This window comes from Microchirus variegatus, assembly GCF_963457635.1.
Source record: "Microchirus variegatus genome assembly, chromosome: 3".
In the NCBI taxonomy this organism is placed as follows: Eukaryota; Metazoa; Chordata; class Actinopteri; order Pleuronectiformes; family Soleidae; genus Microchirus; species Microchirus variegatus.
This window is the reverse complement of record NC_139804.1, coordinates 4,965,721-4,977,871: the sequence shown is the minus strand read 5'-3', so window position 1 is coordinate 4,977,871 and position 12,151 is coordinate 4,965,721. Positions and strand designations below refer to the sequence as shown.

Here is a 12,151-nt window from a genome sequence, read left to right as displayed (position 1 = left end):
CAAACCTTTTGCTCCATTTCCTCTTCGTCTTCTTTTTTTCATTCTGATATAATTTATGCACAGTGATGAATATTAGGTACCGGCTTGACAAATTACAGGCTGGTGAGGTGAGTCACAGCGAGGTGACGGAATCATGCAGCGTATTTGATCAGACGGGCCCTGCAATTAAGCCCCTAACATGCTCCATTACATAATGAAGTAGAAACCTTTGTAATTGCCTCCTCTTCGCCAACACCTTATGTTTCCCCCTCTCTCCTCCATCTGTCTGCGTTAGCTCAGCTCCTCGTTTGTGGCTTTTTTCTTTCATACTTTTAACAACGATGAGAAAAAAATTTGCAAAACCAAGCAATGGAGCTGTTTTTAAATGACGGAAGCAGCAATAATGGGCTCGTTTTAGATTTTAATTCTATCTTAAAGACGCGGTATGTAAGATAGTTTGATTATATTTTGATTATTATGCCATACAATGACCATAATATAAAAAGCCCATTTCCGAAGCTCTAATTATGACTTTTTATCTCATAATTTTGACTTTTTCATCTCATAATTTCGACTTTTTATTTCATAATTTCGATTTTTAATCTCATAATTTAAATTTTTTTGTCTCATAATTATGACTTTTATCTCATAATTATGACATTTTATCTCCTAATTTCGATTTTTAATCTCATAATTTCGATTTATTATCTCATAATTTCAACTTTTCAATCTCATAATTTCGACTTTTTATCTCATAATTATGACATTTTATTTCATAATTTAGATTTTAAATCTCATAATTTTAATTTTTTTGTCTCATAATTATGACTTTTTATCTCATAATGTAAATCTTTTATCTCATAATTATGACATTTTATTTCATAATTTCGATTTTTAATCTCATAATTTCAATTTTGTCTCATAATTATGACTTTTTATCTCATAATTTAGATTTTTTATCTCATAATTATGACTTTTTATCTCACAATTATGATTTTTTATCTCATAATTTCAACTTTTTTTCCTCATAATTTCTATTTGTTCTCATAATTGTGACTTTTTATCTCATAATTTCGACTTTTTATCTCATCATTTTGAATTTTTATCTCATCATTTTGACTTTTTATCTCATAATTTTGACACTTTATTTCATGATTTCGATTTTTTATCTCATAATTTAAAATGTTTTGTCTCATGACTTTTTATCTCATAATTTCGATTTTTTATCTCATAATTTCAACTTTTTGTCTCACAATTATGACTTTTAATCTCATAATTTCTCATAATTTATGATTAATCAGACGGGTCCTGCAATTAAGCCCCTAACATGCTCCATTACATAATGAAGTAGAAACCTTTGTAATGGCTTCCTCTTCGCCAACACCTTATGTTTTTCCCTCTCTCCTCCATCTGTCTGTGTCGTTTGTGGCTCAGCAGAGCAGCTTTTTTCTTTAATACTTTTAACAACGATGAGAAAAAAATGTGCAAAACCAAGCGATGGAGCTGTTTTTAAACGACAGCAGCAGCAGTAATGGGCTTGTTTTGAATGAAACGACAGTCACGGCGCTGTTGCTGAATCACGATGAGAGGTCTTTTGTTGTTCGACTGATGCGACGCGCTCGCCGTGCAGACAGGAGCACAGAGGCTATCAGGTGCTTCTGCAGCTTCAGGGTGGAAGATGAGAGCACACTGGGGGTGAATTCTCCGAGCCTCGCTCATTTGTATTCCTCCCTCCCCCCCCCCTCGGCCGCCGAGTGGCTTCCTCCAGTTGTGGTGTTTGCCGTCCCATGAATTTCCCAAAAGCCTCCTCTTCCACATTTGCCAAAAATGCTCTTGAACGGTCGCCCATTTCACAGTCCAGTGCAAACGCTAATGGCTTTTTCATCTCGGAGAGCGTCACAACTCAATCAGAGAGATGCTGTTGGACAGAGGAAGGTCTGCAGCACAGACTACAATGTTTTTGCTCCTTTATTACAATCCTTGCAGGCGGCGGCGGCGGCGAGAGTGTTCTCGGTTTCTGTGAGTCGGGGAGTACACTAAAGTTTGGGGTCACTTAGAAATGTCCTTATTTTTGAAGGAAAAGCACTTTTTTTTCAACGAAAACATACATTGTTAATGTTTTAAACGACTATTCTAGCTGCAAACGTCTGGGTTTTAAATGGAAGACACTACCGCTCAAAAGTTTGGGGTCACCTTTATAGTTTTTGTTGTGTCTGTTCTATTAAAAGTCACACTTTTATTCATCAAAAGAGTTGCAAAATGAATAGAAAATATAGTCAAGACATTGACAAGATTAGAAAGAATGATTTTTATTCAAAATAATCATTTTGCTCTTTGGTCAAAGAACCAGTTAACAGCTGTTTTCAGCTGTACTAACATCATTGCACAAGGGTTTTCAAGGGTTTTCTAATCATCCAATAGCCTTTTAATGGGATTAGCACTGGAAATGGGCCTCTATACACCTAACGTTTGCAGCTAGAATAGTCATTTACCACATTAACAATGTATAGAGTGTATTTCTGTTTCATTTAAAGGGGACATATTATTCAAAATCAACTTTTTAATCGTTTAAATACTTATATTTGGGACTCTGCAGGCCCTAACAGTCGGCAGTGTGAAAAAAAGATGACTTACTTAAAGTGTGCTGGCGAGGTCAACGGTATCCGAAAACGGGAAGTCTGCAAAGTCCGCGAAAAGTTCTATTCTTGGCTTCACAGTGCAGCGCAGAGTTCTACACAAACTTCCAGCCTCAGAGGATTTATTTGTCCAGTGGATACATGTTATATATGACGGCAATGTGCCTGCTAGAGCCTGCGAATGATCACTTTTCCAAATGCTAACTGCTGTTAGCTCCCAGTAGCCTCTGCTGCCGATGTAATTTCCTGTCCCTTAAGTTTCGTTTCACTTTTCTGTTAAGGTGGACCTTTAAGGTGGACCTAAAGAGATACTACTAAACCGAGCGTTCTGAACAGGGCTGTTTTGTTCAGGGTGATTGACCTGCTGTGGTGCTTCATCCTTAAGGTATTTTGACCTTTGACCTTTTGGTATAATATGACTCCTTTAATGTTATATTCATTGAAAATAAAAATGCTTTTCCTTCACTATTTTCTATTCATTTTGCAACTCTTTTTGATGAATAAAAGTGTGACTTTTAATGGAAAACACTAAATAAATGTATAGGTGAGCCCAAACCTTTGATCGCTAGTGTACTGTAGGCACGCGGTCCTGCTGTGGGTCTTATCTATCTGGCGTTTTAATAAAAGAGAATGCAGCCTTTGTTGCAGCCACTTGTGATTACAGTAATGCAGCAGGAGTCAGAGCAGTGTAGAGAGAGAGAGAGAGAGAGAGGCGAGCATGACAGCGCAGGACGGAAAAGAGGAATGGCGAGTAATAAAAACAGGCCTCCTCTCAGACCTCCTTCTCCCTGACCCTGTGTGTCTGTGTGGGGTTTATGGCCACTGTCTGCGGGGGAAAATAAGATTGTACTTTATTGCTCAACAAGCCAACCCAGCAATAATAGCCCCCCCCCCCCTCTTGGTTATACACTCTGAGAGACATTAGCTTCCACCGTAGCAGCCTGGATCTGCTAAATCTGCTGCTCCAGGCCTGGATTACAGTCCAACGAATGAACAACATTGTTTCATTTTTCACATCTGCTCGTGTTTAACATGAATCATTACCTCGCCACATGCACATGGGTTTAATACGTGTGCCATATGATATGAATCGGAGCAAAACATTTCCCTCAATTGTGATTTATTACAAGAAGCCAAATCGATCACTGCACTGTTACACGGAAGTCTTTGAGGACTCAAAAACGCCGCAGGTGTAATAACCTTCAGAGCGTCCTGTTCTTATGTTTTCCTCGGCTTTTTTTGATCTCGTAAATTTGAAGTGAAGTCTGCCCGTCACAGTCGCGTGCATAAATAAAACAGCATTTACAGCTCATTTTTAAGTAACGGCAATCTTTTAACCCTTTAACGCCGACCCCATCGCAGACGACGCGTTTGCACAAGCGCACTTCGCACGACCGTAATCATGCGACGGTTTGTGCTAAAGGAAAAATTCACAAAAATGGTTTCTGAAAGCTGAGAAGTTGCACATCGAAGACAAGGCGCGTTGTTATTACGGTAATTTCACCCGCGCTGCTGCAGGAAGCCGGCGAATCAGCGGATTCCTCACCAGAGAGGAGTAGTTTGTTTTTGGATTTTGGGACAAAAACTTAAACAAATGTTATTTTACATACATTTTATACTATAATACATACATTTGACTGCTTGGTGATCGAGTACAAATACAGTACTTTTTAAAATAAAACTTTGCTCAAATCGATAATACGTGCAGTAAGTTGTAAATAACTGCCAGATATTGAAAGTAGTGCTGGGCACTGGGTAAACGCATTAGCGGCTGTTAGCGGCGTCAACGTTAGCGCACGTTAGCACACGATGCGTTTCCATGACGACTGACCGGAAAAAGACGCGCGTGACGTTGCATTATCGTGACTCCCGATTGTTAAAATGAGTCTCTAAAGTAACGCTAAACTTTAAAAAACAGAGGCACACATACGCAGCACACAGGTACGCTAGTTATTTGTAGCGCTGCTCTTTTCGTTTAATAATGAACGGACCCCAGTTCGACTGTAGGGTTGGAAGGTGGCGAACACAATCATGCACCGATAGACTAAGTTGGGCTTGTTGACGATCCGGGCTATCGAGTTTCAAGGGCTCAGCACATACAGGAAGCGTGTTTAGCGCACTTGATGAATTTAATCTGTAATCTGGAGCCGACCACTCAATATTGACACTTTGCATGGGTATGTGCGAGAGTAGTACACAGGTTCGCTGGTTATTCGCAGTGCACCGCTTCAGTTCGACTGTAGGTGCGCTAACGGAGCTAACTGGTAAACGGTGCCTGGACTCTGGTTATTTGTAGCGCTGTTCTTTTCATTTAATAAACAGAACGCTCCAGTTAGACTGTAGGCGCACTAACGGCTCTAAAGGAGCTAACACAGCTAACAGAGCTAACTGGTAAACGGTGCCTGGACTCCGGTTATTTGTAGCGCTGTTCTTTTCGTTTAATAAACAGACCACTCCAGTTCGACTGTAAACGCGCTAATGGCGCTAAAGGAGCTAAAGGAGCTAATGCAGCTAACGGAGCTAACTGGTAAACGGTGCCTGGACTGCGGCGCCGGGGCACGTACACATGACGTCACGCGCGTCAGTCGCCATGGAAACGGTGTCAACGTTAACGCATCCAGCACTAATTGAAGGATATTCTAGAAAAAATAGCAAAAGCACTTAGTTACAGCAGAACATTTACTGGCCCTTTAATGGTTAAAATAATCAAAAACAAAAGTCCAGACGTACATTTTGAGGCTGAGGTGTAAACGGTTAATATTGAATTTTAAATTCCTAACACTGAAAGACGCATCAGTGATCAGTTGAAAGTGCAGGATACACCTAAATCACACAAGAAAAACCTTTGAAAACAATAAAATAAAACAAAAACAAAACACCCAGAATAAATAAAATAAAATAAAAGTAGAATCTTACCTAAGCACTTGTACGGCACCACAATGTGGGCGTGGCCTTTGCACACCTTCTTCTCCTTCTTGCACCAGTTCTCGATGCGGATTGGCTGATTGGCCTCCACCACGTTTGTGATCTGGAGCTCGGGATACATCTGTGGTGCAGAAGAAGAAGAAGAAGAAGAAGAAGAAAGTGTGTGTTAAATAATGATAAAATCATTTTCTTCTCTCATGTGTGTGTGTGTGTGCAGGAGATGCGATGAGTGCGATCCTTTAATCCGTGCTTTATTCTCCCGAGATGCCATCTGCTCGACCGTGAAAGAGCACGCAATTTACTCTTTTCCCCCCAAAATGCCATTAAAATGTCATCAATAAATGCAAGTGGAGCTCGAAGAGGACGTTCCGCCGCTCTTCCTCTCGGACAGCTGTATAATAAAAAAAACTGCGACGGTAAAAACCAGCGGCCTGACGTTGTTTGAAGACACAAAGTAGGAAGACGAAGAAGAAAAGGAGGACATCCACGTCGAGGATAAAATAAACACGTTCCTTAATTACACAGACGGACACAAAGGAAGTAAAGGATCTGCTGATTGAAGTGCTGCCGACCCTGAGAATAATGACTGTATTTCAGCGGCAGCTCAACAGCCTCTCTGTGCTGATGAATGACAGTGAAATCGCAAACTGCTTTTCCATCACATCCGACCTCAGGATATCACAGCTCTGTTCAATAACACGCATTTACATGTTTTGTCTGTTATTTTTATATCAGTCCAATCAGAAGGGCGAATGATGATCGTGATATTTTCTTCACTAGCTATTGGCCTTTTTATTTCCATTATACAGTTCTAGCACAGCACAGCTCGACTCTACTTAGCGATAGTACCTGGTACCTTTTTTAAGTACCTGCAAGAATCAAACTGTAGATTAGTTAAAAAAAACTTTAAAGGTGCATTATGTAATAAATCTAAAGCAACTGGCCATAAAATCCTCCTAATATGTCACAGAGACTCAGGAATAATGTTCATATAACAAACTGAACTCACCAACAACAACAGTACAGACAAAATATTTGCTTTAAAAAAAATATTTTGCAGACTGCAAAATCATGTTTATGTTTTTAAATCATGTTTTTGCGTCATGTGGCGCCACCTACCACCGTCTACCAATCATTGCAGTCAGTAGAGTCTCAGCTGCCGAGCAACCACGGGTTGCCAGTTACGTCAGAAAGCATAACCGAAAAGACCTCGGTATTTTGAATTTGAATGTAGTAACCGTCTTTGGCCACATTCTTACATATGGCACCTTTAAAAATCCTGGAAACGTGTTAATCGCCAACATTTAGTTTTAAGGAAATGTCTAAAATCTCAATATTTAACACATATTGAATCACAACTTAAGTCTTAAGTGAGTCTAATGATTCACTTACCCGGAAAACAACTGCTTTGCTCATCATAGTTTGTTTGCAGACTTGGTCCAATTGGGGGACCCAACATTCAGCCGATCCGAGTTTGCTTTCACACTTTTGTGAAACGAACCGAAGCCTTTTGAATAACCTATTCCCCTCCTCGCCTGAGGCGGCGCTGCATCAAGAATTACTGAAGGAGTCGACAAAGACAACAATACGCTGCAACTATCTCCCGGCTATCGTTCTACACGAGCGTATGTTCTGGTTGCGTTTACCCACAATGCCCTGCGTTAAAGTCCACTTCCTGCATCATTTGGTTAACTTTAAGAGAACCGAGACCTTTTGGCGGAACCAGAGTTCGCTTCTTTGGTGCGGATGAGAGTTCGGTTTGCGGGTTCACACCTAACCCAAAACGAACCGGACTTTCCGAGCAAACGGACAAGGATTCGATTTAGAAGGAGCCGGTGTTCATGTGACCATTCAGGCTCACTGGGCCTGTGCTGCTTATCTCTGCAGTTGTTTGCTCAGTTTTTAAAAGGGGGAAAAACTGCAGATGGAAAACAACAATAGTGAACAAAGGGATTTCTGTAATCAGACAAACACAAAGAAGTGAAACTGAAACTGTTAATGGAAGTTTTCCCTCACAGCCGACGGCCGAGTCACGGCTGATAGAAAACAATCAGGGAGTGGAGTGAAATTAACGGCGTCATTATTTCCAAACGTCTCTGTTTCACAATAAAATGCATCTCGGGTTGTTTTTTTTAACTCTAAAAGACCGGAATCTGAGTTTGCAGCCGTGTTCAGAACGCTCGCTTTTGAGTGCCTGTCTCTTTAAATGTAAATGAGACACAGGAAACTATGTCACTGAGGCTAACGGCAGCTAACAGCAGTTAGCATTCAGAAAAGCCATCATTTGCCGACTCTAGCCGGCACATTGCCGTCATATATAAAATGTAAATCCTCTGAGGCTGGAGGTTTGTGTAGAACTCTGTGCTGCACTGTGCAGCCAATAATAGAACAGTTTGCTTTTTTTTTTTTTACGTCTCTGTTTCACAATAAAATGCATCTCGAGTTGTTGTTTTTTTACTCTAAAAGACCGGAATCTGAGTTTGAAAGTGTTTTTATGTGGAGGATAATGACTGAAAAAGGTTAAAAGCAGGATCAAAGACCACTTTTTTAAGTATCTGACATGAATTGCTGCAGTTATCGATACCGGGATTCCGCTAAATTCAAACTGGCCCGCTCGTTTTTAGCGCAGACGAGACATGAAAACGCGTTATTCGTCTCAAGAGGAAAGTGAAATCGTTCACTTCGCCTGTTTTAAAATGTCACCGGATAACATTTGCATCATTTCCTGGTTCATCTTCGAACAGTAGAAAGTAGTAAACTCGGATGTTCAGCAACTCGGTGTGAACATCTGAGACTCGTGTGAGTCCCATAATGTTATGATAATTTATTAATGCTACGCTACATATTCAGGATACATCAGAAACACAATCTGGTTTTTCAATTTTGAGTCTCACACCAGGAGACGAGGGGGGGGGGGGGCGGGAAATGAAAGATGGATGAGCGATACTTTTAAAATATAATGTCACAGAAATCAGAGCCACTTCCCTCGTTTCATTGGTTATTGATAAGAAACCACTTTTCTTCTCCCTCTTCTCTGCCTTTAATGCGTGAATTCTGAAGTGCGCGACGGTGCCGCGGTGACTCACCTCCTGGCAGTACTGCAGCACGCCCTCTTTGGTTCCTACGCAGCTCTTGGTTCCGGATGGGTCCGGTTCCCAGCGGCCGGTCTGGATGTTCACGTGCATGTTGAGCTTTCCGCAGAACATCGCCACCTGTGGCTCGGCCACGGCGAAGCCCGTGCCCGCGTTGGCCGCCAGTGCCTGCAGAGGAAGAAAAAAAACGGGGTTAATGCAAATCGATCAGTACGAGTCCGACGGACTCGAGACACCGTCTCTCTTGAACAGTGTTATGAGCTCTCTGAAAGTCAGCGAAGCAGGTTCTGCTGCAAGGGCAGACCTGTGAGAGGCGTGATGGAGCAACATCATCAGTGCTGCAGTGCTGAGAGAGCAGAGGGCTTCAGACAGGAAGACGAACGACGTTCACCTCGGGAATGTTTGGCGAGGTTGATGGTCGAACAAGAAGGGGTTTGATTGGATTTGTGCACATTTTTTTTCCTTGCTCTGATGCCTCTTGAGTGACTGAGAGGCTGCACACACACACACACACACAGAGAATTGCAGTCCGTCATGCCTCACAAACCAGGACATTCCTAGCTTTGCTTATTCTCAACTCCTGGGACTGAAATCTTTCCAGAGAGAGCGGATCATTTGCTCTTTGTTGTAAACAAGAACGGCCGTGCGTCAAACACCACCTGAGCTGCTCGGACTCGAACGTCTGCACGTTTGATTTAAAGTAGACATGTTATACCATATTTTCTCATGCAGTGTTTCCCAACCCTGGTCCTCAGGGAACACGGCCCTGCCATGTTTTTGATGTTGCCCTGCTCCAAAAAAACCTGATTCTAATAAATGGTTATCTCAACATCAAGCTCTGAAGAAGCTTGATAACGAACTTCAAATAATTCAATGTTTGAAATAATTTAATGTTACAACTTTTGTTAAAAAACAAAAAACTTTTGTCAATTTTTTTATTAATGTAACATTTCAACTTTTGTAAAAAAAAATAAAATAATAATTAAAAAAAACATTTAAATGTTGTTTTTCAACTTTTGGTTAAAAAAAACGTGTAATTTTTTTTCCCTTTTTTTCCAAAAAATGTAATATTTCAACTTTTGTTACGATTATGTAACTTTGTAACTTTTGTCCATAAAAAAAAAAAAAAACCTTTAATCTCAATCGTCGCTCAAGCATTGGAGCAGGGCAACATCTAAAACATGGCAGGACAGTGTTCCCTGAGGACCAGGGTTGGGAAACACTGTCCTAATGAACATGTCTGTGACATGCTTTGGTCAAAATACCTTATGGATGAAGCACCACAGCAGTTCAATCACTCTGCCAAAACAGCCCTGTTCAGAACGCTCGCTTTTGAGTGCCTGTCTCTTTAAATATGCAAATGAGACACAGGAAACGACGTCAGCGTCACTGAGGCTAACGGCAGCTAACAGCAGTTAGCGCTTGGAAAAGCCATCATTTTTTGCCGAATCTAGCCGGCACATTGCCGTCATATATAAAATGAAAATCCTCTGATGCTGGAAGTTTGTGGAGAACTCTGTGCTGCACTGTGCAGCCAAGAATAGAACACTTTGCTTCGGACTTCCGTTCTTACGGATACTATTGACCTCGCCTGCATTCTCGTGTTACTTAGGGACAAAGCGGAGCTCCGTGAGACAACAATTCTAGGCATTGTGACGTAGCAATGAGTGCGGAAGTCAACATGTCGTGTTGTATCTCCTGTACTTAGTCTGAGATCACACTTTGCCGACTCATAGGGCCTCCAGAGTCCCAAATATAAGTATTAAAATGATTAAAAAGTTGATTTTGCATAATACGTCCCCTTTAATGGAAATGTGCGTTCTCAAGACGGCGTTTGCTTTTCCAAGAGTCTCTCGTCTTTGTTTACCTCCTGGCTCTTCCCGTCCTTCCTGTCATCGTTTACTGAACGCAAGCACACAGGAAGTAGCAACACCCAGTCTGCCCATCCTTCCTCTCAAAATAACTCACAGAACGGGCACCAACTGTCCCAAACTACTGTGTAATCAGTGTTCCCATGATTCCCACGTAGCATCACTACAACTCATCAACTCCTCTTAGCCAGAGAAGCTAAATCACAAACGGGCTAACATGACGGAGTCTAATGAAGGCGATGCAGCCTCCAGAGAGGAAGTGGAGTGGAAGCTAACCTCTCGTGATTGTCATGATGTCATCGGGCTAAGAGTAAACATGGATGAGCCCCAGAGAGAGATAGCGATCAGGGGTTTAGTTTGGACTGTTGGTGACTGTGGTGGAAGTGTCCTCTGTCTGCAGCGTCAGCCCAAGGAGAAACTACAGACGATCGACTTGTAACAGCGTTTGTGCATGTGTGAGATAAAGCTCTCCGTCCCAATGCTGCTCAGGCGCTGATAATGGGAGCGTAACAGCGAGTGTACAGCGAGGAACAAAACAAGTGCTGCGTAATCACCAGTCTGCTGCCGCGGTGCGCGACGAGCTGCAGAGTCTGCATACACACGTATGGATATACGCACGCATAGAAAGACACAGGCGGTCGACGCAGGCACGCGTTCACGAAAACACACTCCGGCCTGTCGTGATCCTGTCCTGAAGGCACGAAAAGCCTCATTTCCCTCCTTCCTTCTGTGTCTATGTCTGTGTTTTCATAAACACTCCACTCCTCTCTGTGTGTGTGTGTGTGTCTGTGTGTGTGTGTGTGTATGTGAGGCGGCAGCAGATTATGCCGCATTCCATTTACATCTGAAGTCGGAACTGGGAGTGACGTCGTCACCGAGTTCCAGTCGAGACGTCGGAAATGCCACCGCGAGCTACGCCAGTCGACGATAACACTCCGTAGTACGTTACGCGCGCGTGACTGATTTTCCCGTGAAACGAATACAACAGAAGTGCTAGCGTGGATTAGCCTGGATTTTTCTGAATTGGAGATTAACTCGGGAGATTCCGCGTTACGACGACAAATGGAACGTAGCATTAGGGTGGAAAACTTGGAAGTCAGTACTTTTACCTGACGTAAGGAGCTGTGTGTGTTCCACTAAAATTGGATTTAGCGTGGATTAGCTTGGATTCCTGAATTGGAGATTAACTCGGAGATTCCGCCTGGATTCCTGAATTTGAGATTAACTCGGAGATTCCGCGTTATGACGACAAATGGAACGTAGCATTAGGGTGGAAAACTTGGAAGTCAGTACTTTTACCTGACGTAAGGAGCTGTGTGTGTTCCACTAAAATTGGATTTAGCGTGGATTAGCTTGGATTCCTGAATTGGAGATTAACTCGGAGATTCCGCCTGGATTCCTGAATTGGAGATTAACTCGGAGATGAGCCCCATCTCCGAGCCCCATCAGTTGGTGCCCGTTCTGTGAATTTGAGATTAACTCGGAGATTCCGCGTTATGACGACAAATGGAACGTAGCATTAGGTGCTGAAAACTTGGAAGTCAGTCAGTACTTTTACCTGATGTTAGGAACTGTGTGTGTTCCATTAAAATTGGACTTCGAGTAAATCGAGTTTCACAAATCTGGAATAAAGCAACATAATTTAATC

At 42.1% G+C, this 12,151-nt stretch overlaps 1 protein-coding gene across 5 annotated transcripts in view; it reads right to left on the bottom strand.

Moving 5' to 3' along the window:
- The window catches only part of aplp2 (amyloid beta (A4) precursor-like protein 2), a 100,826-nt gene that overhangs the window by 42,328 nt on the left and 46,347 nt on the right, over positions 1-12,151 (bottom strand). For all 5 annotated transcript variants that reach the window (XM_083886008.1, XM_083886011.1, XM_083886009.1 and 2 more), the window contains exons 2-3: positions 8,627-8,800; positions 5,532-5,661 (exon numbers count right to left, since the gene is read on the bottom strand). In XM_083886008.1, the coding sequence (XP_083742134.1) occupies positions 5,532-5,661; positions 8,627-8,800 (304 nt within the window). The remainder of the gene's footprint in view (positions 1-5,531; positions 5,662-8,626; positions 8,801-12,151) is intronic.